At 44.1% G+C, this 27,732-nt stretch overlaps 1 protein-coding gene and 1 pseudogene across 4 annotated transcripts in view; both read right to left on the bottom strand.

Moving 5' to 3' along the window:
- The window catches only part of VSTM4 (V-set and transmembrane domain containing 4), an 88,524-nt gene that overhangs the window by 26,146 nt on the left and 34,646 nt on the right, over window positions 1-27,732 (bottom strand). For 3 of the 4 annotated variants that reach the window (XM_001924660.7, XM_013983433.2, XM_005671213.3), the window contains exons 4-5: window positions 26,820-26,927; window positions 19,241-19,274 (exon numbers count right to left, since the gene is read on the bottom strand). In XM_001924660.7, the coding sequence (XP_001924695.3) occupies window positions 19,241-19,274; window positions 26,820-26,927 (142 nt within the window). The remainder of the gene's footprint in view (window positions 1-19,240; window positions 19,275-26,819; window positions 26,928-27,732) is intronic. The other variant, XM_013983435.2, reaches the window with a different exon arrangement.
- Window positions 8,909-13,297, bottom strand: LOC110256633 (annotated as a pseudogene).

Here is a 27,732-nt window from a genome sequence, read left to right on the forward strand (position 1 = left end):
CCTTTCTCTGTGTTATCCATTATAACCCAAAGTGACGGGGTTGAAAAGCCTTATGTTACAGGTAAGAAAACCAAGATTCAAAGATGCCAAGCGACTTGTTTTAAGTGATATTGTTCATAAGCAGCCAACACGAAAGCTGCAAAGCCAGACCGGATGGATATGAAACCTGTGGGGTGGAGTCCACACATTCTTAAATGGCCATTAGTCTTATTTCAAAGGTGTCCTATTGGCTCTAGCAACCGAGAGAAAGGCCTTTTTTAGAAGCTCTTGTCCTCAGGCACACATTAGCCAGACAGGTACCATTACCAAGAGAGACTCTCTCCTTAATCCACAAAGAATTTCTGGAAATCCATAAGAATATGACCTAGTGATAAAAACGAATGGACATGGTAAAAGTTTTCACCTAAGAGGAAAGGCTTGTGCCTAGGAAGACATGCTAACTTCCTCGTGCAAGAGGAATCCCAGTTAAAGTGGACTGCACTTTCTTTCCTCCCATATCAGAATGGCTGCAATCAAACTTAAGGCCAAGCACTCTTTGGGCAAGGGTGTGGGGAATCAGACCCTCAGAAGTGGTGCTGGTACAGGCATAAACCCTTCCTGATGGAGAATAAGCTGGCAATCAGGATAACAGGGCTGTTGGAATGACGGAGGCAAATACTCTGTAACCTGGTAGCTTCACTTCTGGGAATTTATTCTGTGGATATCCTTGCCCAGGTATAAGATGAGTCATCATAGTGCCATTGGTAGCAGCAATAGATTAGAAACAACCCAACTGTCCATCCGCAGGGCATTGGTGAAGGAAATTATGGTGAATCCACACATGGGGTCTTGTGTAGCTATAATGAGGAATGAAGACGCTATTTAGAATGTATAAACGACAAGGTCCTACTGGACAGCACAAGGAACTATGCCCAATCTCCTGAGATAGACTATGATGGAAAAGAATATAAAAAAGAATGTATAGATGTATAACTGAGGTACTTGGCTGTACAGCAGAAATGGGCACGACACTGTAAACCAAACTATACTTCAACTAAAAAAAGAAGCTATTTATATAAGGATAAGGCAAGACATATTGTTAATTGCAAAAGCTATGTCAGACAATGTTAAAATGTGTCCTTTTGTATAACAATATGAGGAAATAATTTATATTGTTTATGGACACTGCACAAAGAAACTTAGAAATATTCACAAGAATTTAACAATAGTGGTTCTTGGAGTTCCTGCTGTGGCTCAACAGGATCAGCAGCATCTTTGGAGCACTGGGACACAGGTTCAATCCCTGGCCTGATACAGTGGTTAAGGACCTGGTGTTGCTGTAGCTGTGACTACTGGCCCGGGAACTCCATATGTCATGGAGTGGCCAAAAATTAAAAAAAAAGAAAGAAATATAGTGGTTTTTTAGAATGGGGGTGCTGAGGAATGAAACAGATGGGAGATTGGACAGGGAGAATTATCACTGTGTGCATATATATGTTTTAATTATTTAACTTTTTATTTTACTCATTAAGCCATGTGATTGTATAGTCTTTGAAAAACAGTAAATTAAACACAAATTTCTACATACACACATATATACATATATATACAATGAAAGAAAACAGACTATTCTAGTATAGTCTTAGAGTTTTAAAAATAAACAAAGACTGAGTCACACATTGTGGGAAAATTTCCAAGAATACAGTTCACACTGAGAGTCCCCAAAGATAGCTTATTTTTATTGGGAACAGAAACTCTAACTGGCCATAGCTTTGGAGTATGGGACCAATTGAGTAAATTCACAAATCGCCAAAGGGAATGGGTGTTTACAAAACTCCTTCCACGAAGAGAATACAAGGGATCAGAAACCCTCAGGATTTGTTTAAATGCACAACCACACATACAGCTTAATTTCATAGCTTTTTAAATTCTCGAAATGTTTATCTTTTTCTTTCCATTATAAACGAATGCATGTTCATGTTTTAAAATGGTAATTATAAGCATATAAAAGAAAATAAGTCTATTGTAACCAAAACACAACCTCCATAAATATTTTCAGTCTTCTTCCTCTTCCTTGTTTTAGTTTTTAAATTGATCTTATTTTTTAGAGCAGTTCTGTGTTTACAATCAAAACAAAAACAAAAAAACTGAGCAGGAGACACAGAGATTTTCTATAGACCCCAGCCCACCCCTCATTACAGCATCCCCCACCAGAGGGGTCCATTTGTTACAACTGGTGAAACTACTCTGACACAGGCTCATCCATCACCCAAAGTCTACAGTTTATTTTAGGCTTCACTTTGATGCTGTACATTCTATGGATTTGAACACATATATACCACATCCACTACTGCAGTATCATCTGGAAAGGTTTCCGTGCCCTAAAATTCCTCCGTGCTCCATCCACTCAACCCTCCACCCTCACCTCTACCAACAACTGACCCGTTTACATTCCATAATTTTGCCTTGTCCAGAAAACCATATACAGTTCAAACCATCCAGTATGTAGCCTTTTAAGATTGGCTTCATTCACTTAGAAATATACATTTAAGTTTTCTCCATGTCTTTTTATGGGTTGATAGCTCATTTCTTTTTCTTTTTTTTTTTAGGGCCACACCCACGGCATATAGAGGTTCCCAGAGTAGGGGTCGAATCAGAGCTATAGCTGCCAGCCTATGCCACAGCCACAGCAACATCAAATCTGAACTGCATCATGCAGGATCCTTAACCCACTGAGTGAGGCCAGAGATCAAACCTGCGTTCCATGGATGCTAATCAGATTCATTTCCCCTGAGCCACAATGGGAACCCTGCTCGTTTCTTTTTAATGTTGAATAATATTTCATTGTCGGCATGTCCCAGAGTTTCTTTTTCCATTCACCACCTGAAGGACCTCTTGGTTGTTCTCAAGTTTGGGAGATTCTGAATAAAGCTGCTATAAACATCCATGTTCAGGGTTTGTGTGGATGTAAGTTTCAATTCTTCCTTGGTTCCTATATTGTTGTTTTAAAAATAATATTATATTACAATATTACATCCTCATTTTTACTTATAGTTTCCATATTGTGACATCTTCCTACTAGTCCAGTAAGAAGATACATCACAGTCGATTTAGCCATTCCCTGACATCTAAACATTTAATTTGTTTCCCAGTTGGATATATAAATAATATTGCTATAAATATATTTGTGCATAATGGCTTTCCACACTTAGACTTTTGTCTCTGATTTGGATTCCTAGATTGGAAATACTAGTTCATAGAGGATCATTTTAAAGGCTGTTCGATACCCACGGTCAAAAGTATTTCTGACAAGTTAGTATTACTTTGTAACCACTCAGTCAATTTATGTTTTCCTCTTTGTTAACACCAGGTTTATCAGTTTTAAAAACGTCTCATTTAATGAAGAAACATTTGATCTCTCCTTTTACTTGCATCTCTCTGCTGGCTAGTAAGGGAGGACATTTCCCGTCTTTGTCTAATTGAGTTTATTTAGGAGCGATGCATGAACATCTTCTGCCGTTATTTATTGGAATCATAAGTTTTTCTTACGGATTTGTATGCATCTTTTACATCAATCTGACATGTTTATTGCAAACATTTCCCCCTTTTTGAATTTTTGCTTTTTGTTAAGTGCGTGGTAATTTGTTTTTTGCTATCATCACCTGATATCTTCTTTTTGTCTGTTGCCTCTGCATTTGGATTGTCCTCCCCAGCTCACACCCTGCGAAATCAAACAATATTCCCCCTTCCTCGTCTCTTTTCTCGGGCTTCATTTTTTAGCTCTTTAATAGAAAATGAAAATTTTTAGACATCATAAAATTATACCATTATGCCCAAGGCTTTTAGTAAGGCTGAAAAAGATCTGCTTTGTTATCACCGTTCTCCTGGAAAACAGTAAAACTGCACTAAGCTAAATGTAGTCCTAATTCATACCTCAATAATAAGCTCTCATATTCAGTGAGTCACTGCAAGGACACACGATAGAGGATTTTTCTCCCAGAATCTTACATCTCCCATTGAGCCAGCAGGGCCAGTAGGAATTTTTGATTGAGAAAGTCCACTTTATGATTCACTGACAAGAAAAGTTATTCTATAACTTGGGCTGGAACAGGGGCTGTATTTTGTCCCTGACACAAGGGCATGGGCATTGCTGGAGCCAGTCAAACCAAGAAAGGGAGAAAACAGGCTGGAAACTCCGTTTAAATTAGAGAGCTGTGTGATTGAAGAGAAGTGGTGTTTGTGGTGGACAGGGCTGTTTTTCTGGCTCCAACAAGGGTGGGGCAGGAGGTGCATGTGTGGGGCCCTTGTTGTGACATGCACAAGGTTCCGGCCTGGCCACCTGTCATAGGATTCTCTGTCCCACAAAGACTGGGCACATCTGTTTCGTGGCACATGGTGACTGGATCTAGCAAAGGGGCACGGACGGGCAGAAGCCCTGCTAAGTCTGGTTCCACCGAGACTAGTGATGCAGGGCAAGTCACTCATTCGCTGGCCTCATCTTCCAACCTGTAAAATGGGGAGATGTGCCCTTGCTATCTAACTCACAGAGTCGTTCTTAGGGTCAGATGAGAGAGCTCAGCCTAAATTAGAGGAGGCATGAAATAGCGAAGCAGCACGGATCCTAATCTCCAGTGTGTGGGGGCGTTTCATGGTGCTATTTAGGAAGAATAGCAATCCACTTGGGTATCTCTTGGTGCCGTGTTTCAGTCCTGAGGGAAAGCACAAACTTCAACTTAAACCTTGATTGGATAGCACAGTGCCCTGCAAGCAGTGGAGCAAGACAGAGCAGGCAAGCAGGGCAGAGGGAGAGGCTGCACCCGAGCAATGGACAGCCACCCCAGGACACTAGGCAAGGCAGGCAACCTGGATTTTGCCAGGCATTGAACAAACTGGGAGCAATCATATCTCACAAAAGCTAAAGTTCATGAGAGTTATGTCTGTCTATGCCACACAAGGGCTGTGAAAGGTACTTCATACCGGTAATTCTGACCCTCCCAGAGGGGAAAATGAAGCCTCAGAGAGGTCCAGGCAGGAGACCTAGGGTCTGATCCATGTGAACCTGCTTCCTTGACCCTGAAGCAAGACCCTAGGCCAGCCCAAACAACAGAGAACAAGTGAATAGGGCAGGAAGGTCAATCAAGCCACATTCATAGAGGCTGCTCTGGGCTTAGACCAGCTCCCTAAAGAGAAGGTACCAGAAGGCGATATCAGTAATCCATTGCATTTCCAGTCTTCACTAAATCTATTATTATTTACTGTTACAGCTGCTCAAAGCCCTGCCCTGGTGGAAGGAAGAGGGGCCAGCCTGAATGTCGGGATCCTGGAGGCAGGAGCAGCGGCTAGTGCCCAAGACCAAGGGCCATCCTGCCCAAGATTGAGCAGAAAAGGAGAACACATTCCTGTCCTTAGAACTATCTGAAATAAATCATATCAGCTGCCAAAATGGGGATGGGTGCGGGTGGGCCAGCCACACAGAAATTCTGTGCCTCTATGGCTAAGTGTTTGGGAGGAGGAAAAAAAAAAAAAATGAAACAGCATAAACTGAGCCGATCTCACCAAGGAACATAATTAAAAGGAAGAACCACAGACCCCTGCACATCCTGCTTTCATAACTAAATGCGAGCTCAAAGCACCCTCATACTGACTTCCTTAGCACCTGTGCATAGGAGTTCTCACCCTTCCATCAAATACTGGCCTCTCACTGGGATACACCAGGGAAGCAGCTAACCATTCTCACTGCGGGGCGTTCAGATACTCAAACTTCATTCCCCTGGACCCCTAGTGCTTCCTGGGTCCAGGACAATGTTTGTGCCTCCACATAGGAACTCTGAACTGAACCTCCCTGGGGTCAGTTTAACCCCATTTCCTGCTGAATGAGCAGGTGCTCCTTGTCGTGGTACAAAACCCGTCTGTCATATGCTGCAGGGGAATTCCGTGTGGCCTGGACTGGGATGGCTGGGATGCCATGTGTGGCCTGTCAGGCAAAAGATCCCAACCCAGAAAGCCCTCTGCAAGATGGGCTGAGGAAGGTGCACCAACCTGGTCCTGCCAGCATCCTTCTGGGTCTGCTTCCCAGAGCCCTCTCCTCCCAAGCCCTTCTTACCCCGCAATCTTTGAAAGTCGGTGCTTCCGCTGATCTGTTTGACCTTCAGAAATGTCCACCTGCTTCCTTTCCTCCTGCCTGCATACCTCAGTTCTGACCATGCAAACCCATATGGACCCCCGAGGGCCTCCTTGGTTCCTTCCCAAACAGTAGCAGGCTCCCTTGCTAAGATTTCCTGCAGCACACTCGTCACCCCAGAACCTCATACCTTGCTGGTCTCAACAACTGCGGTCTCACTGTCATTTACACAGGTCCCCCCCTTCCCCTTCCCAAAAGTCAGCTGCCACTGATAAAGGCCAAGGACTAATGTCAAAAGGGTGAATTTCCTGACATCTCATGCTAGGCTTCTGAAAGTGCTCCATGGGTTCCCCTTGCCGCTGGAATACACAAGGTCAATTGGTGGCATGTGCCAGGAGCTGTAGAGAAGTTGCAGAATTTCACTTTCAAGGTAGATGAGTGGTGCCTCCCTTGAAATGACTTTTTCATAAATGATTAAGCCATGTCAAGCACTAGAACTCTGTCTGGTATGTATCGAGCCCTGAATGGGTGTCACCTATTATCTCATCAGCATTATTATCATCATATTATGGAATCTGCTCTCAGACTCCTCGATAGGGAGCCAGACAGACACAGCAGAGTCCTCAGAAATCTGCACCAGAGTAAGTGCACCTAGAAGAGACCTGCAGACCCTTAGCAGGTCCTGATGCACCATTTTCTGCAGCTTCCATCCCATGTGTGACCTCTGTGCATGCATATTTGTGAAGAGCATCAGGATAAAAGCTGTTCTCGGGAGTTCCCGTCATGGTGCAGTGGTTAACAAATCCGACTAGGAACCACGAGGTTTCGGGTTCGGTCCCTGCCCTTGCTCAGTGGGTTAACAATCCCGCGTTGCTGTGAGCTGTGGTGTAGGTTGCAGACGTGGCTCGGATCCTGCGTTGCTGTGGCTCTGGCGTAGGCCAGGGGCTACAGCTCCGATTCGACCCCTAGCCTGGGGACCTCCATATGCCATGGGAGTGGCCCAAAGAAATAGCAAAAAAAAAAGACAAAAAAAAAAAAAAAAAAAAAAAAAAAAAGCTGTTCCTCTGTGACATGGTTGCCAAGGCCTTCCCATGACCTTTTGTCATAAATCATTTACATCATCCAAGAGGTTCTGCTGGGCCTCACTGTGAAAGCTCTTCCTTTGCAGTACAGCCAGTTTCACAACCTGCAGAGGCTTTGGCCAGGCAGGTGGTTTAGTTTGTTAAGTTTATAATCTCCGAAGGCCAGCTGGTAAATCGGGAGATGCTTCCTTAACATTTAGTGGTTCATGCAGCGTCAGTCTTGAGTCATAAAGATCACATGACGGCAAGGAGAGGTCACTGGGGTTACCTGCCCAGCATCCCCTCCCCTTCCCTCCCCTCCCCCCAGGACGGAAGGCATATGTTTGGGTGGGATTGACCCCATCCCCTGCTCAGCACGATCTTATCCTTTGGTCATAGTGCTTGATTCAGGTGCTCTCATAACAGTGGGGTACAGTTGTATTTGCTGGTTAGGAAGAAAGATGACTCTTTCATGAGGCCAGGGTGAATACATCTGCTGCCACCTTTCCCTTCCTGAGGGGAGCCAGCCTGGCCCAATGACACGCCAATGCCCGGAAGCAGCACTGCCCAGAGAAGGGCTGGGAAGAGAAGCCACTGCCCTAAGGACCAGGTGGTCCCCAGATAGAGCCTTCTCGAGGCCCACCCGCTGCAGCATCTGTGGTCAGGTGAACCAGCCAAGTCCCTTCCTGGGTAAGACCATCTGAGCTGGTGTTTCTGTCACCAGGAACCAAAAGGTCCATAAATAGTACAGAGGGCCGGCCATTCATCTAAGAGTTGGCAGTTTTATTCATGTCCTTAGTCTGGGGAGATTAATTTGTACCATGGAGGGTTTTTATGAGGATTAGAAATAAATCCCAAAAAGTGCTCAGCCGCACAGGTACGTGGGCACCCCATGGGTAATTATGAGGAATTAGCCCACAGCCGTTATTATCTCATTGAATCCTCACAAAGGTAGTTTATGCCCATTTTGTGGGGAGTGAAACATTCCCAGAGAAGCTGAGTGACCAGTTGAACATCACCAAGCCACTGGGTGGCATGGCTTGAATTGACACCAAATCTGGGTGGAATCTTCTTCATGTTATGTCTGGACAAACAACCAGGCCCCATGGCACAGACCCATCCTCCTCACGCCTGCCTCTGACTGGGGCTCCAGAAGAAGGAAGCTGAGCCTGAGCCTGGGGTGGGGAGGGGATAAGCCAGCACAGCCATGATGTCAGGGATGCAGAGGGAGGCCAGGAGACACACATCCGAGTCCTCTGCCCCTGCCCTCACTGCCCTGCTTGCTCAGCTGAATGTGGACAGAGAGACACCCACAGATCAATGCCTATGACCACAGCCCACTGGACTTTTCAAAGCCGAGGAATGCATGCGGCTGCAGCATCCCCAGTACCGTAGCCATACCCTCTCCGCTTCTACTTCCACTGCTCTGACTCTTCTGCAGCATGTACTCCTTGCTCACTTGTGTGAATGCCAATGCCAAAGCTCTCACAATCAGATCCGGGCTTCGAGCACCTGGGCTGCTGCGTGAGCCCTGGAGCTAGGTGGCCTGGGCTGGCATCCCTCGCCATTCCTTCTCTCACTGGCCAGGAGGCCTCGCCATCATCCATACTCTTTTTGCATTGGTTTCTCATCTGTAGGATGGGGATAATCACAGACCCCACTCATAGGGTTGTTGGTGAGGCTGAAAGAAGATGGTGCACCTCCCATGTTTAGTGTGTGCTAATAACAGTGCAGCTCAGCTTCATTCTTTTTTTTTTTTTTTTTTTTAACCACAGCACTATGTTTTATTAGGGATTTCACTAAGGTTAAATCTCTAGGATGGAGGGAGTCAGTTAGGAGGTACAAAGCCCACAAAGCCTCCTTAGATCTCATAGTGAACCACTAGCCCAGGTTCTTTGGTGGGATGGAAGCCTGTTCTAGGTACAGATCATCGTAAGGATACTGCTTTGGCTCCATGGGGTAAGTCTCCCCTACTCAAAACATGAACAGCATGAAGGGCACGAAGCCAAAGAAGTGCTTACACATGAAATTCCAAGAAACAGGAGCCGGGGATGTATACACACGGTTCCTGATATACATGTCTAGGTCCCAGAGCATTGGTTCACCCCAGTTCAACCACAGGTCTGGGTGGTCCCAGTCATACCAGGATGCCTCTCCTGCTGTGAGCAGTCAAGGATCTTCAGGTAGTCACCATACCCCAGGCCATCATCTGGGTAGGGCCCATAGTCTTCTACCTGCATATTATGCTTCTTAGCAGCAGCAACCCATTCTTCTGGGGTCTTGGAATTGGGTCCTGGGAGCATGTCCCTGGTAATATGGGAGGCTGTATGTGCATCCAATGGCACCGTGTTCCGGGCTGCCCTTTGCAGCCATTGGACTCCCAGGACCCCCGCCCTGCGCCCCTCGATCTTCACGTTCTTTTTAGCTTCATTCTTGTTATTCGCATGATGAGCTTCATTCTTGTTATTAGTATGGTGACTGCCATCCCCTGGCATCTGGTCCTGCCACCATCTCCAACCTCTCCTGTCTGCTGCTCTGCCCTGAATCTCTAGGGCTGCTCACTCCCATGGACTAAATCTCTTCACTGGCTGTGCCTCTCTCTCCCCCACTTTCGTGTGCTGCCTCCCCACACGTTTTTTCCTGGAATTCTCTAACTCATCCTTCAACACAGCCCAGATGACACCCCCAGGAAGCCTCCTGTAGCACCCACAGACCTGGACAGGGTTAGGAGAGCCTCCTCTGGGTGCCTGTGACAGCTCCGTGGGCATCCCAGGGGTGCTGCTGCGGTTTTGTTTCTCTGGGTCTCCCACTAGATGCAGATCTCAAGTCACGGGCGGTGCATTGTTTTATCCTGGCTCTATGGGACTTACAAACTGTCCTAAACAGGAGAATAGACTTGTGGTTGCCAAGAGGGAAGGGGAGGGAGTGGGAGGGACTGGGAGCTTGGGGTAAATAGATGCAGAATGTTGCCTTCCGGATGGATTAGCAATGGGATCCTGCTGTGTAGCACTGGGAACTCTGTCTAGTCAATTATGATGGAGCATGATAATGTGAGAAAAAAGAATGTATACATGTATGTGTACCTGGGTCACCATGCTGTTCAGTAGAAAAAAATATATATATATATATAAAGAAATTTAAAAAATAAAAATAAAAAAAAGAAGAATCCCTCCTAAGTACTGACTGAATAATAATAGAGCCATTTGCATGGAGCTCACCCCTTACCTGCTGGAAGCACTTTATACAGACTAACTCATGAAATCTTCCCAACACGCTATGTGCTAGGGCTATTATTGCCCTCATTTTATCAGAGATGTTGAAAAATTAGCTAACAGCACACAGCAATCAGTGGCAGGGCCCACGTATTAACTGAAGCAGCCTGGCCGCCGAACTTTAACCATCACAGCAGATTGCCTTTCACCGAAGGAGAAGGGTTTGGCAACACTGCTCCTATTCAATATTATACAATGAAGAAAATAGTTACATATCTAAATGTGGAGCACATATCTGCATATCCTCTTTGCAACTGAATCTCTGCCTTCAGTCTAAGATCCTAAACAAATCACTTATTGATTCACTTATTCAATCACGGGGCTGTGTTTAAAGTTTTTCGATGGTTTAGAAAAAGACTGAAAAATGTTTTAACTCTCACAAACCACAGTAAAGCTGTGCCTGTAATTTACCCAACATATAAATAGTCTGTGCCCCTGACTGCTTATCCTTGAGAAAGTGTATCCCCCCAGAAAACATGAAGAAAGCTCAGAAAACTTCAGAAAACTTCAGCCATAACTGCTATCAGCACAGGGACTAGAATGTCCACTTTAATATCTTCAATTTGCAAATACTTCATTATCTCAAACCCATGAGAAGAGGTCAAGCAAAAGGTCAGGACATGTACTGGCTGAGAATTGCCTTTTTGGTGCCTCCTCTTGACAATCTTCTTGAACTTGAAGAAAGGCACTTAAGTGTCCTTGAAGAGGTGGCATTGTAGGGAACACATTACAACTCTATGAAATGGGTGGCATTTCATTAAAAATCTGACTTCCCAGGACTTTTGGGGACGGTTTCATAGTTACCAGTTGAGCTGCTCTCAGGGCAGTGTTTCCCAGAGGAGGGCACATTTAAACCCCGGCAGAACCTGAGATGCTCACTGGGGCTCAGCTTTCTGCTCTGGGAGAAAGCACTTTGCCACGGGGAGGAAGAGTCCACTAACCCTCAAAGGTCAAGGCCACCTCTCCCAAGAGACAGCAACCTCTGACTTCAGGGAGGACACACACTAAAGATGAGACTTGTTTTCCTTCTGTCTGAACTTCTCTCAACAAGTCATGAAATCCCCTGGAGTCTCCGGGTTCTGCCCCAGGCACTCAGCGAGGCCCCTCTCACAGTGACCGCAGCCTCAGTGCCAGCATGTGGCCACTTCCCAAGGGTCCCTCCTCTGCCTGAGGGTTTGCGCTCCTGGCACCCTGCCCTGGTCCTGTACTCTCTGCTCATTCTCCCCCAGGAGGAAGTGGTCAGAGGACAGAGAGGGACATTTGTCCCAACCATGGCTTGAGACTCCAGGGCCCCAGCTGTCCACTGGTAGCACCAACAATGAAGCTGGGATCTGGGAGCCCCCTGGCACAACAGGGATGGGAACAAAAATGCCTGGGCTGCAGGGACACAGCACAATTCAAGTCAAAGCCTGTTAAAATGGCAAGGATTGACCAGGTCACAAGTGAGGCCCCATAGCAGGGATTGGGCTGCACCAAGTCAAATAAGCATGAGGTTTAATCAGAAAGATGAATGCAAGTCAGGAGAGTGCCCACTGCAGGACCCTGGGGTGCAGTGGAGCAGAGGCAGGCTTTCCAGAGACAGGTCAGTGGGCTGCCCCAACAGGAGACAGGCCCACGGGGAGAACTCAACTCAGGGACCCCACCGGCCTCACGGACAGCCTCAGTGGGTGGAGAGGACGGCATTTAAGTGGGGCTCTGCGGTCACCCTTGACCCTGGTAAGCATCCAGGCTTCGGTGACATCCTCGCTGTACTTCCATCCTCAGCACCAGCTCAGAATAGGTGCAACTGAAGGAGAAGGCCAGGGAAGGGAAGGAAGTGCAGTCCAAACCCCCAGGCCACTTGCTATGATGTAGATCACAGTGTGCCAGTCCTGAGAGGCAGTGGCAGGCTGGCCCCTCCACAGCCTCCGACCACCCCAGCCATAACCTTCCCCCATGTCTGAGATACAATCCTTGGAGCCTTTGGGGGGGCACATACTTTAAAAAAAGAAATAAGCAGCTTTACTGAGACACAATTTACTCCCCATTAAATTCACTGATCGTAAGTGTACAATTCAATACTTTTTTTTATAGAGTTGCGCAACCATCACCACAATATAGTTTTAAGACATTTTTATCATCCCCGCCAAAGTTCCCTCTTACCTATTTGGTTGATCCTTATTCCCATCCTCAGTCCTATGCAACTATAAATCTACTTTTTGTCTCTATAAAGGCACTTTTTCTGGACAATTCAAAGATGTAGAATCATACAATATGTAATTTTTTACATCTGGGTTGTTTGACTTGGCATAGTGTTTTTGAGCTTCACTCATGTTGTAGCATAGATCAGCAGTTTATTACTTTTTATTATCAAATCTTATTTCAATGAATGAATTACTAAATTTTGTTTATACATGCACCGGTTGATAGATATATTTAGATTGTTTCCAGCTCTAGTTATTATGAATAAAGCAGTTAGGAAAAGCTGCATGCATGTATTTGTATGAACACACATTTTCATTTCTCCTGAGTAGATTCCTACCAGTGAAATTTCTGGGTCATAGGTTAAGTTTATGTTTAATGTTTTAAGAAATCGTCAAACTGTTTTTCCAAAGTGGCTGCACCATTTGACACCCCCACCAGCAATGTACAGGGCTGCAGTTTCACCACATCCTGACCAACATGTGACACTTTTTCATTACAGCCATTGTAGTGTGTAATGGCATCACCTTTTGATTTAATTCGCACTTCTCTAATGACTAACTATATTGAAAGTATTTTTATTTATTTATTTTATTATTATTATTTGTTTGTTTGTTTGTTGGTTTTGCCTTTTCTAGGGCTGCAACTGTGGCATATGGAGGTTCCCAGGCTAGGGGACTAATTGGAGCTACAGCTGCCAGCCTATGCCAGAGCCACAGCAATGCGGGATGCAAGTGGCATATGCGACCTACACCACAGCTCACGGCAATGCCATACCCTTGATCCACTGAGCGAGGCCAGGGATCGAACCCACAACCTCGTGGTTCCTAGTCAGATTCATTAACCACTGTGCCACGACAGGAACTCCTATTGAACGTATTTTTATGAACTTATTATATATCTTTTTTAGGGAAATAACTATTCAAATCTTTCTTGTGCATTTTTTAAATTGAGGTACAGCAGATTACAATATTATATGTTTCAGGTACACTACAGAGTGATTCACAATTTTTTAATATATTCCATTTATGGTTATTATAAAATATGGGCTGTATTCCCCATATTGTATAATATATCCTTGTGGCCTATTTATTTCAGACATAGCAATCTGTACCTCTTAATTCCCCACACCTATCCTGCCATCCCCACTTTCTTCTCCCCAGAGATTAACCAGCAGTTTGCTCTCTATATCTGTGAGTCTGTCCTTTTTTGTTATATTTACTAGTTTATTTTTTTAGATTCCACATATAAGTGCTATCATACAGCATTTGAACCTAAGGGTGCATGTATCTTTTCATATTAGTATTTTAGTAAATATACCCAGGAGTGGAATCACTGTGTCATATGGTAGTTCTGTCTTTAATTTTTCATTTTTTCCACAGGCCACACCAATTTACATTCACACCAAGAGTATGTGAGGGTTTGCTTTTCTCTAAATCCTTGCCGACATTTATTATTTGTGGTCTTTTTGATAATAGGTGTGAGGTGGCATCTCATTTTGGTTTAATATGCATTTCTGTGATGACTAATGATGTTGAGTATCTTCTCATGTGTCTATTGGACATCTATATGTCTTCTTTATTCATTTTTAATTGTGTTGTTTGTCAAGTTATTATTTATTGTGTTTTGTATCTATTATGTACTTGCATCATTTGTTGAAATGACCATGCTTTCCCAGTTTTGGCAGAAGACTCAATGAAGGACTGGCATTTTTACTTTCCTTTAATACTTGCTATGCTTCACCAGTAAAGCAATGTGGACCTGGGCTTTTCTTGGCTAGAAAGCTTTCAGTTAACAATTTAACTTCTAGACTTATTATAGCTTTATTCACATTATAGCTTTCTTTTATAAAATGGTTTTTAGAAATTGGTGTTTTCTAGGAATTTTTCCATTTCATCTATGTTGTCTAATTTGTTAGAATAAACTTGAATTATAAGGGTTATAACATTTTAATTTTTGTAGGGTTTGTAGTAATTCCTTTTTTCCTTCCTAATTTTGGTAATTTTTTTTCCTCCTTTTTATTTTTATGGACAGTCTCACTTGAGGTTTGTCAGGTCCATTGACCTTTCCAAAAAACCAACTCTTGGTTTCATTGATATTTTTCTTTGTGAGTGGTGTGTGTGTGTTTTCTTTGTGAGTGGTGTGTGTGTGTGTGTGTGTGCATGCACGTGCATGCACAAGAGATTTTCATGTCATTGATTTCTGTTCTAATCTTTATTATATCCTTTCTTCTGCTTCCTTTGGATTTCACTTACACTTCTTTTTCTAGTATCTTATGGTGAAAGCTCAAGTTATCGATTTTAGGCCTTTCTTCTTGTCTGATATAGGCATTAAAAGCCATAAATTTTTCTCTAAGCACCACTTTAGCTGCATCCTATAAATTTTGATGTGCTGTGTTTTCATTTTTATTTAATTAAAAATTGTTTCCTAAAGTCTCTTTTGATTTCTTCTTTGACCCATGTATTATTTAAAACTATGCTGTTTAAAATGTCAAAACACTGAGGAATTTCCCAGATTCTTTCTGTTACTAATTTCTATTTAATTGTGTAGTGATCAGAGAACAGACTTCATATGATTTCTTACATACCTAAAATACTTAAGTTTATAAAGATTTGTTTTATGGCCTAGCATCTGGTCTATCCTGGAAAATGTTCCAAGTTCGTTTGAAAAGAATTATTCTACAGTCATTGGGTAAAGTATTTTTATTTTTCAAGGAAAATTGCTTCATCTTCTGTGTTCTTGTTGATGTTCTGCCTAAGTATTCCATCAATTATTGAGACCAGAGCACTGAAATTTCCAGCTATTATTCTAGAATAATTGAAATATTTCATCTTTCAATTTTCTCTCTCTCTCTCTCTCTTTTTTTTTTTTTTTTTTTTTCTGTTTCTTTATGTACGTTGAGGCTCTGCTGTTAGGTCCAGATAGTGTGCCATAGCATTCTGCTGAGTCGATCTTTTATATTTACAAAATTTCCTTCTTTGTCCCTAGTAAAAGTTCCTGTCTTAAATTATGCCTTATCTGGTACTAACTTAGCTACACCCTCTCTTACTGCTACTATTTCCACAGTGTGTTTTTTTCCATCCTTTGGGTGCCTTCCACCCTCCTCTGCACATGCATCCTATCTCAGCAAGAAATATGCTTGCCACAAATGTGACCCGAACTATAGGCTACTAAAGCCATTGAGCCTCTCTGCTCAATATCTCTAAGACTGTCAATTCCACTGCGACACTGCTGAATGTGGGCACTGCACACTGCTCTAAGTCAAGTGAGCCCCCTTCTACCACAATAGAGAAGCCGGTGGTCCTCACAGCACTCCCTGCCCTGAAAGAATCTCTTCATCGACCAGGTTGGCAAGGGCAGCCCAAAGCCTAAACTCCACAGAGTAACACACTGTTCCTATCAGCAGTTGAGTAGTTTTTCAAGCTCTCAGGTTAGTATATACCTTTGTTCTTTCAGAGTGCTAAAATAGTTACTTTTGTCAACTTTGTTCAGATTTTTAGGGAGAGGACTTGATCCCTTCACTCAGCCATACTGAGGCATGTCTCCTGAGGACAGGTACATATGCACTCACGGCCTAGTAAGCTTCATGAAGGCAGGAATTTCTGTCTCTTTACTTCACTGCTGCTTCCCAAGCTCCTAGGAGGCAGTAAGCTCTCAATAAAATAAATTTGCATTTGCTATCATGAGCATGGTCTCTAAGGATCCCAAACCCAACAACAGTAACACAAAGCAGCCAAGTATAAGGACTGTTGGAACTGTAAACAGGATCCCCTAGAGATATCCAAATACATTTTTAATTGAAACTTTTACTGAGGTAATTGTGGGTTCATATACAGTCCTAAGAAATAAAGCAGAAGATCCTATGTACACTTTACCCATTTTTACTTAATGGTTTCCTAAGAACCAAATTTTTGTTTCATTGATTTTCCCTATCATTTTGCTGTTTTCAATGTCATCAGTTTCTGCTTTGATCTTTATTATCTCCTTCCTTCTGTTTGCTTTGGGTTTATTTTCCTCTTCTCCTAATATCCTGAGGTGAGACTTTAGAATGCTGGTTTGAGGCCCTTCCTAGCTCCTAAAGTAAGCACTTAATACTATAAATTTCCCTGTTAGCACTGCTTTAGCTGCATCCCACATATTTTGTTATATTTATTCTTGTTTCTGGTCAATCTTATATATTTTTTATTTTGAGACTGCCTCTTTGACCCATGAATCTTTTTAAAGCATGTTGTTTAATTTCCACATGGTTAGAGGTCTTCCTGTTAATGCTTTATTTTTGGTTTGTAACTTGACTTCAATCTGTCAGAAAACACATTTTATGTGATTTCAATTATTTTAAATTTGTTGGGATTTGTTTTAAAACCCAGGATTTGGTCTAAGACAGACCGTATCTCATGGTGAATGTTCCATGGGGGCTGGAAAAACATGTGTTCTGCTGTTAGCAGTTGGAGTGTTTGAGACATATTAATTTGGTCCTCTTGGTTGACTGTGTTGTTTAGAGCTTCAAAATTCTTGTTAATTTTCTATCTAGTAGGTCTCTCTGCTGCTGAGAGGGGATGTTGAAATTGCCAACTATAACTGTGGATTTATCTATTTCTTTCAACTCTTTCAGGTTTTGCTTTAAGTATGTTGTGGTTCTGCTATTTGATATGTACACATTTAGGATCTTTGTCTTCCTAATGGATTGAGCCTTTTATCATTATTTAATGGCTCTCTTTGAATCTACTAGTTTATTTGCTCCAAAGTCTATTTCATCATGTATTAGTATACCCGCTCTTGATTTTGGGGGGTATTGTTTGCAAGGTATATCTTTTTCCATCCTTCCATTTCAAGCTACCTACATCACTATGTTTGAAATGAGTTCCTTGTAAAAAGCCTATATATAGGTCATTTTTAAAATCCACTCTGTCAATCTCTGTCATTTGACTATTTAAACAATTTGCATTTAAGATAAATAGTATGTCAGTACTTAAATCTACCATTTTATTATTTGCTTTCTATTTGTTTCCTGTGATTCTCATTCCTCTCTTTATTTATGTCATTTGACATATTTTAGGATTCTATCTTTGTTTCCTATACTACTTTTGGGTATATCTTTTCATAGTTCTTTAATATTTGCTTTGACCATTCCAATATACAAATAAGACACCACAGACTACTGGTAAAAACTTTCTATCACTTGAAGTAAAATGTGGGAATCTCATTTCTATTTAGGTCACTTTACTCTCCCCACTTTTGAATATCATAATGCTTTTCTTGAGAATTAAATGATTTTTTATCACTTTTGTTTCAACCAGCAAATATTATTTTTAAACTCCTGAAGAGAAGAATAGTCTATTAATGCACCCTGATTTCTGCTCTCTTGATTTTTCCTTCTTCCTTACTAATGTGGCAAGATATTTTATTTTAAGAATTTCTTTTAGCTATTCTTTTAAGGTAAGCCTGATAGTGACAAATTCTTTTAGCTCCCCTTCATCTGAGAATGTCTTTATATCCCCTTCGCTCCTAAAGGATAATTTTGCTGAATATAGAATTTGTGATGGACAGTTCTTTTCTTTCAGTATTTTAAAAATGTGTCACTTCTTTCTGCCCTCCAGAGATTCAGATGAAAAATGCACTACCATTCAAATTTGTGTTTCCCTGTAGGTAATGCATTATTTCTCTCTTGTTGCTTTTAAGGCTTTTTTTCTTTGTGTTTGTCTTTCATAATTTTCTTATTACCTTTCAGAGCCCTCTTCTGTTTGTCTCTTATAGTATATCTAAGATTTATAGTTTTGCTTATTAGCAAGGAAGAGCAGGGAGGAATTGATCTAATCCATCCTGTCTGGACCAGAAGTCTCAAATTTTTAAATACTATGAGTTTGCAGCATCTACTCTAACTAATGTTACCTATGAGGTGTGTCCTGCCAGCTAAAAGGCTAGCATCTTAGCACATATACCACTGATGGCCACATTCTGCAGAGTGAGGCAGAGGACAAGCAGACATTGGTGAAAGGGGAATCAGGGTATTTGTGGTCAGAAGGCATCAAAACAGTTCAGTACAGCTGCCTGCCCCTTCCTACACAGGGACAGTTCTCCATGAGCTGGTGCCAAGCCTCCCCTAGCATGCATGTGGGGCCAGCATGAGCCACATAGTCACTGGCCCTTCTGAGGGGTGATAGCCAGAGCATGAAATCTGGAAACATGAAAGTACTTGCAGAACACTTATTTTTAGGCCAATTTGTGAACTAATATGCAGACCTTCAGGTGAAGATATGAATTTAACCAACTTCTTGGTAATATCAAAAGAAAGTGGAGTTCCCGTCCTGGCTCAGTGTTTAATGAACCTGATTAGTATCCATGAGGACACAGCTTTGATTCTGGGCCTTGCTCAGTGGGTTAAGAATCTGGCATTGCTATGAGCTGTGGTGTAGGTTGCAGATGCGGCTCGGATCCCATGATGCTGTGGCTGTGGTGCAGGCCAGCGGCTATAGCTTCAATTTGACCCTTAGCCTGGGAACCTCTATATGCCGTGGGAGATGTGGCCCTAAAAAAATACAAAAGACAAAAAAAGAGAGAGAGAGAAAAGAAAAGAAACTAAAATAGCAAAGAATTTTACTTGAAAAAAGGGAAGAAAATATTCCTACCTGTTCTGAGGACATTTCACCAAATAGTGTCTCACTGTGGAAGGAAGAAGAAATAGAAGATGGTAAATAAATGCTAGTTTAGATACATATATGCTCCAAGAATTGCTAGGAAATATAGGTAGCTGAGTACTGCCCAGATGTTGGCACAAACTAGCTCTTAGGACTATTATTGGCCAACAAAACATTAATCAAGGTGTCACAGCAGAAGCATAAAAGGTCCTGTGCCCTGAGGTTTGTACTGTTTCTCTCTCTCATTGCAGGGCACTTTTTGCTACCCCAAGAAGAAGCCTGGCTAGCCTCCTGGAAGAGGAAACCACTGGAACAGACACAAGTCATCCCAGCTGAGGCCCCAAAGCAGCCAGGCCCCAGCTGATCCACCCGCAGGCTGCAGCTGCATGAGTGATCCAGCTGAGGTCAGAACTACACAGCTGAGCCCAGGTCGACTTGCTGACCTGCAGAATTGTGAGCAAATAAAACAGTTGTTTTAAGCTACTACACTTGAAGCATCTGTCATGCAGGTGACCAATGCAGGTTCCAAACCAGAGTGACAGAATCTCAGCTTTCAAGGGAGCTTTTTGGTTTCTCTGGCCCAACCCCAATTAGTACCCGACCTCTTTCTGCATTCCATTTACTGAGTGCCTGCTATATTCTGGATAATTTACAACAGTTCATATTAATCAACACTTCATATGTGCTTGGCACTATTTTAAACTTATTTTACAGGTCAGGTCAGTGTTCTTTTTTTCTTTCTTTCTTTCTTTCTTTCTTTCTTTCTTTCTTTCTTTCTTTCTTTCTTTCTTTCTTTCTTTCTTTCCTTCCTTCCTTCCTTCCTTCCTTCTTTTTTTTTTCTTTTTAGGGCCACACCCGTGGCATATGGAGGTTCCCAGCCTAGGGGTCAAATCAGAGCTACAGCTGCTGGCTTATGCCACAGTAACGCAGGATCCAAGCCAAATCTGCGACCTATACCAAGCTCACAGCAATGCTGGATCCTTAACCCACTAAGTGAGGCCAGGGATTGAACCCTCGCATCCTCATGGATCCTAGTTGGGTTCATTAACTGCTGAGCCATGCCAGAAATTCCAGATCAGTGTTTTTTAGTCTGGGGGTCACACACCCCTGGGGACACTTCAGAAGAGCAGTTTTAAGGACATCCATTCCTGGATCCTCACCTCCCGTGGTACTCTTTCCTTAGAACTCATTCCCCTGGAACTTGCCTGAGGCCTGGTAGCATTCCTTCCCCTCCTCCCTGTTACATCATCCTTGCTACCTCCTAAAATCAAGGCACATCTCCCACCCATCTTGACTTGTACTATGGAGACCTGTCCTGGGGTAAAACCAGTGGGCACCAAACAATAAGTGATCTGAAATACTGGAGCCAGTGTTGAGAAAACAAAGGACTAATGACTGGGCAAAAGTTGATTGACTTTTCACTCAGGGGGAGATTTCAAATATTTTGCTCTCAACAAGGACTCAAAAATGACCTCTTCCAGCCATCAGCTGGTAGAGTATTAAAATCATTTTCGATGATAGATCATTGTGACTTTTGACATATAACCTGGAAGCAGTTTAAGGTACTGAGTGATAAAAGAAAGCTTTATCGATTCCTGCCTCTTTTTTATATTGAATGAGGTATCTCAGAACTAATGCTTATTAAAACAAGGAATAGAAATGATGCTGAATTCTATCACTTAGCAAATTCCTACAAAGGCCTATGAAATAAACATTAAAATCCATCTCAATAAAAATGCATTTTAAATAAAATTCTACTTCTTATGATATTATTTATCTAAATGTACAATATTTTTCTATGGTTTTAATTTTATGTTCATTTTCCAAATCTTACTAATTGTGCCATATTTACTAATAACTCAATACAGAAAAAAAAAATAGCAACCAGAGACTTGTAGAGTGAGGAAATTTAAAAAATCTTACTTTAAAATTTTATATGCCTATTATTTACAGAGAAATATAGTTGGGTAATTAATAAAGAACTTTCAAAACAGGAGTTCCTATTGTGGTGCAGTGGAACCAAACACGACTAGTAACCATGAGGTTGTGGGTTTGATCCCTGGGCTCACTCGGTGGGTTAAGGATCCAGCATTGCCATGAGCTGTAGTGTAGGTTGCAGACGTGGCTCGGATCTCGTGTTGCTGTGGTATAGGCCAGCAGCCATAGGTCCGGTTGGACCCCTAGGCTGGGAACCTCCATATGCTGCGGATGAGACCCTAAAATAAGCAAAAAATACAAGGACTTACAAAACAAAAAATATATTCATGTAGGACAAAATTTTGTGGAAGAAGTAGATTGGAGATAAAAACTCAAGGAGAAAAGGTGACAACATAAAATTTCTAATAGCTAATGTTTATGGAGTCTTCTAAAATCAACAGATGTAGTTATTAAAGTCGTGATATTTAGGTATAAAGGAGAGATTTAACATTTTAAGATGTCAATGCTTGCGATGCTCTGGAAATTATATCCTATTTATTTTATTTATTTATGATGAAAAAGTTTAGATGTCAACAACAAAATATTCAACAGTGCATAGTTTTAAAAATGATTTTAGGAGCTCTGCCATCAAAAATGTTTGAAGACCACAACTTCACACTCTGATTCAACCTTCCCAATAACCTTGCCATCACACCTATTTTACAGTGGAAGACACTGGGGCACAGAGAGGTTAAAGACCTTGCCCAAGGTCACACAGCTAGTATTGTGGACTGAGCAGGACCCTTTCAAAATTCATATATTGAAGCCCTAAAAGCCAACATCTCAGAATACAACTGCATTTGGAGACAGGGCTTTAAAAGGGTGATTAAGTTAAAATGAGGTCATTAGGATGGGCCCTAATACAACATAACTGGTGTTTTTATAAGAGGAGATTAGGACACAGACATGCACAGAGGGAGGACCGTGTGGAGACACAAGAAGAAGGCCACCTATAAGTTTTGCCATGGCAGCCCCAAAAACCAACACACCTGGGACGGGGCCAAGTGGGCAGCCCGACTGCAGTGTCCAGTTGTAACTTCTCTGCACCATCCTCAGAGGAGCTGGGCAGGTGGAGTTAGGGCTTCATAGATGAAGAAAGTGGGGCCTGAGAGGAGCAGCTTTGCCAGAAAAGGGGCTTGAATCTAGTCCCCTTTTTCACAGGGCTACTGGGGAGGCTTCCAAGCACAAGCACAGGAAGATGGTGCAATTCTGATGGGGCGTGAGCTTTCCCATATGCTCTGGAGACCTAGCCTGCATCTCAGAAGTGCTTGGAGGGTAGAGCTCATGCTGGGAATTGTCTGAGTATCTCTGACGCCTGGCTGCTGAGCCTTTCATCCTCCCCCAGGTCCCAGGGTCACCCTGTCTACAGTCACTCTATTTCATTCTCGGTAGCCTCCTCCTCCACTGGAGGGGCCCCCAGCTCCCTCTTTCTTGTACTGGAAGAAAAGATCACAGGTCCTTTGATCCCACCACCATGGGGGAGAGCCAGTTTGCAGCAGGTAGATGTAGGTGCCTAGCAAGCCCTAGAAAGGCCCAGTTGTGCGGCCAGGGTTCTAGTACATCAGTGCAAACTAAAGGCGGATGTCACAAACATGGGAGCAGAGACCAAAGGGTTAGACTCCTCTCCTTCCCTGTCTGGTTCCACGTATCTTCAAAGGTGTCTTTTTAAAAGCTCAAACATGGAAGCTACCCCAAAGCAGCAGGTCTGGACTAAGCCTCCTAGAAGCAAAGGCCTTTGAAACCAATGTGCTTGAGGAAGCAGTAGATAATTGAGGGCTTGGCCCTGGGCCACCAAGATTTCTCCTTTCCAGGGTGACTTTGAGCTGCAGAGGCTGTGGGAGGAAGTGCCAGGCACCCCAGGCCTAACAAAGAGCTGGGATGGAGACAGGCTCAGAGGGATGTGGAAAGTTAAGTCACGTGTGGGTGCACTTAACTCCAGCTCATGAGCAATGAGCACCCCAGGAGGGAAGGGCAGGGAGGCCTGGGTGAGGGCAGGGCAGCAGGAAGGGAGAGAGAAGTGGGCTGGCCCTCCAGTCCCAGGCTTCTGGGGATGGGCTGTATTTATCTTGGGACCCACTGGGGGACCACATCAGGATCAGGGACGGCTATTTTGATGTCCTCTTTTCAGACAGATATTGCTGAGGGAGCGGGAGCTGTGCAAGACTCTCCTGCTTCTCATGCAGGTGGAGTGGGGGTGAGAGGCTGGCTTTTCTGCATGCAGCCAGGATGCAGAAGGCCCAACACACACACACACACACATGCACACACACATGCATAGAAAACACAGAAATCATCCATATAACAAGGGGGTCTGGGTCCGATTTGATTGTTTGCATCCAAGGAGCATAGCTTATCTATGAGTTTCATTTCAAGAGAGTAATGGAATCATTTCAAAATATCTGTTGTAAAAGAGGGATGCTGAGTAGGATAGAATGAGGAAGGACTGGTTCTAAGGCCTTGCTACTCAAAGTGAGACCTCCAAACATCAGGGTGGCACCACCTGGGATTTCATTAGAAGTGCAGGCATTCTCATTATGGCTCAGTGGGTTAAGAACCCGACTAGTATCCATGAGAACACAGGTTCAATGCCTGGCCCCGCTCAGTGGGTTAAGGATCTGGAATTGCCGTGAGCTGTGATGTGGCTCAGGTCTGACGTTACTGTGACTGTGGTGTAGGCTGGCAGCCACAGCTCTGATTTGATCCTTAGCCTGGGAACTTCCATATCCCTCAGGTGCAGCTGTAAAAAGTGAAAGTGTAAAAGAGAGAAAGAAAGGAAGGAAGGAAGGAAGAAAGAAAGAGGAGGGAGGAAGGAAGGAATGGAGAAATGCAGAGTCTCAGGCCTGCCCACATGCTCTGAATCAGAATATGCATTTGAGCAAACTAGGTCTGCACCAGGGTTTGGGCAGTGCTGCTCTAAGGCACCAGGGTCCAAGTGAGGGGTAACTGCAGGCCTGACATGCACAGTCCTACCAGAGCTACATGATGCTGGAGGTAGTTATACCAGACCGATACCAAGCCCCCAAGAAGCTGCAGGAGCTATGAAGTGCTGTCTGCCGAGGACCTCAGCAACAACCATGTGGAAGGCTGAAGGAAAATTCCTCAGCAAGATTGGCTCCCAGATGGCTGAGGTTTTCTTGAACAGAAACACAGAGGCTGGGGATGTGGCTGGGTCAGGCTTTGCCACTCTCTGGTTTCAGGACTTGATCGCGCTCCCCAGCTGTGTCCTCTGTCATGGGAGCAATAAGGGCGGTCATTTGGGCTGGTAGTGAGGATTCACGAGGATGGAGGGGCCAGCCAGGGTCTGGCCCACAGCAGATGCTTAGGCCAAGCTCTTGACAGCTGATGGGGCTTTTGGACACTGTGAGTAGGTGCCCAAAAGGCTGTCTGGAGCCCCCTCCAGGGGGGTGGGGGCAGCTAGGATCCGAGGTCTCAGTGGTTCTGTGGGAAGCCTGGAGTGTGTGTCCCAGTCTATCTTGTTGGCTTTGGAGGAGAAGGATGTCTCCTGAACGACCTATGTTTTTTTGTTTCCCTGGTCCTGCCCATGGCTGTCAGGGCCTGCAGCTCCAGGCAGATTTCTCTATCAGGCCCCTGAGCCCAGGCAGAGGTGCCTTTAGAGCAAAGCAGGCCTGGAGACTGCCAGTGCCGCATCCAAACTCCAACAGCTGGGAGCAAAGCAGCTGGGAAACAAAGCCATTTGCCCACCATTTGTTGAGCAGCTGTCATGAGCCAAATTCCAAGGAGAACAGGTCAGATGCACGGTCCCTGCCTTACACACCATCCGCTGGAAGGGAGGCAAATGCATTTGCACATGCGTAACGTGTGCCAGGCGCGCATAAAAGCCATCAAGGGTTTGGAACAGGAGAAACGCCTGGGTACAGTGGATGAGGTGGGCTCAGGCATGGAGGGAGGTTCTAGGAGCCCAGCACAGACACTCAGAGCGTGGGGGGGTAGGGTGTCAGCCGCGAAGGCCTGGTCTGGCTGGAGCTCTCTCTTGGCCTCCAATGCCGAGCATGCTGTCTGGAGCTCCACGCACCCCTAGGGGTCTCCATCACCCTTCACCCGGCTTGGGCCATAGCGGCTAACCTCTATGCACTTCCTTCTGCTTCTGGGTGCTGGGACCAAACAGAAGCCTGAGGTGTCTGGGGGGGTGGGGGGGATGGGAGCAGAGCGGCTGAGGAATGTGTGCTCCTGGCTCCTCTCTGCCCCCACCCCCGCCACCCATCTGGTGCTGCCTGAGTCTCTCTTCTCAGGCTCCTGTTGGTGACAATTCTCCCACAGCTGCAGTTCTCACAAGCTCCAGAAACCTCTCCTCCCCTTTGTCCTCTAAGGTCCCGGATGAAAAGAGGACCCCATGGTGCTGGTCCCTGAGGCCTCCCTCCCTGGTCCCCTCAGCCCTACCGCACCTCGGGGGAGGGTCCCCTCTAAAAAACGCTGCTCAGTTTCCTGTTTGATTGTCCCTTAGGTCACGATTACCAAATCTAATACTTCCCAGCTTTATGACCTTGGACTAACAGTAATCATTATTACATATAACTAGAACCATATGTCACAGACACAGGACACTTATAAGGAGCCACAATGTGTTAACCTTTGTGTGTGTGTGTGTGTGTGTGTGTGTGTGTGTGTGTGTTTTAACTTAATCCTCACAACAATCCTATGAGCCTGGTATACTGCTGTTTTCCTCATTTATTTAGAGGGAGAAGGTGAGACTGCAGGTAAGCCATCAGCTGGTAAATGAAGAGTCATCATTTGAACTGGAGCTAGTTTAGTTCCAGAGCCCAGCTCTGACCCAGGTCCCCTCTGGGAGCTGCAGTGTCCCCATCAGTTTCAGAAATTCTGAAGAGGGGACAGAGAGGAGGTATCTCACTGGCAACTCACAGGGGCTGCTGAAAACGAAATGCGGAGGCTTGGCGAGAGGTGGGGACTGGAGAGAAAGAGGGCAGCCTTCACAGGGAGATAAGAGGCAGTGTCACAAGGACAGAAAGCACTAAGGAAGTGAGCAGGGGCTGGGGACAGAGGCCAGGGGACAGGGACACCCCCAGGGAAGGAGACAGAAGGAAGTGAGCACTCAGACGGAAGGCGAAAAGAAGGGGAGGGGAGCCTGCCTGCTCCCATCTGCCCGCCGGGCACAGTGCCAGGGACTGCAGTTAAATTATATGAAGACACAACAACCTGCAATCTAAGCACAGTGGTGTTCATTCCGTTTCACTTAGGAAATGAGGAAACCAAGGTTCCGAGTGGTTAAGAAGTGTGTCTGAAAACTCAGTCTTAGGCGGCAGAGCCAGAATCAAACCTGGGGATCATCTGACTCCGCAGCCCGTCCCAGGGGAAAGAGAGAGGGGAGGGCCCTCAGAAACTGCGGAAGGAAGGGATTGGAGAAAAGGGGGACTATAGGTGATGTCAACAGGGGCCACAGTTGATTTGAGTCGAAGGGAGACACAGCTCCTCACTCACTTGGCTTACCAGCCACAGGTAAGTCACCCCTGACTCAGGGTGTACTTTTCAACCAAAGTGATACTTTGCCCAACATCTTCCGCCTGTCTGTGGTCTGGGTGTGCTTCCACTCCAGACATGACTTTATCCGTTCTCTTACCTCTGGATTTCCTCTTGCTAAACAAAGACTGCCAGATGATGGTCAGGGTGAAGAGCAGGACGCTGAGAATCCCCACACAGCACACGAGCACGGCATACACGTAGAGATCTGAAAGGCAGGGACACGCGGGTGAGCCTCGGGACAGGCCACCCCAGAGGAGGGGGTCCAACTTAATACACTTCACACATTGCCAAAACTCAGCTCTCAAGAAACCGTGAGCCTAAATGGAAAATAGAAACAAACAACAAAGTCCTCTGAAAAAAAAAACAAAAACAAAAAACAAAAACAGAAGAAAAATCTTTGGGATCTAGGGCTAAGCAGAGAATTTTTAGACTTGACACCAAAAGCACCCTCTATATAAGGAAAAGTTGGTAAATTAGGTTTTAATTTAAAACTTCGGCTCTGTAAATACCCATATGAAGATGATGGAAAGACAAGCACCAAGATGGGGAGAAAATATTTGCAAACTGTATATCTAAAGAGAATAAAGAGCAGAATCTAGAGCATAAAGAACTCTCAAAACTTAACAGTGAAAAATAAACAATCCTGAGAGAAAATGGGCAGGAATATACAGAGGCATTTTACCAAAAAGAATATGCAAATGGTAAATAAGCACATGAGAAGATGGTCAAATGTTCTTTTTAGCCATTAGAGTAGTGTAAGTTTAAACCACAGTGAGATAGATCATATACCTATCAGAACGGCTACAAGAAAAACTAGGACAATACCAAATGCTGACAAAGATATGGATAAACTGGGTCACTCAGACATTGCTGGTGAGAATGTAAAATGGTGCAGCCACTCTGGAAAACAGTTTGGCAGTTTCTTAAAAAAATACACCTACAACTACCATGCAACTCGGCAGCGGCTTTCTGGGGGTATTTGTTTAGAGAAATAAAAACTTAAGTTCACA

The sequence above is a fragment of the Sus scrofa genome, chromosome 14 (genome assembly GCF_000003025.6).
Source record: "Sus scrofa isolate TJ Tabasco breed Duroc chromosome 14, Sscrofa11.1, whole genome shotgun sequence".
In the NCBI taxonomy this organism is placed as follows: domain Eukaryota; kingdom Metazoa; phylum Chordata; class Mammalia; order Artiodactyla; family Suidae; genus Sus; species Sus scrofa.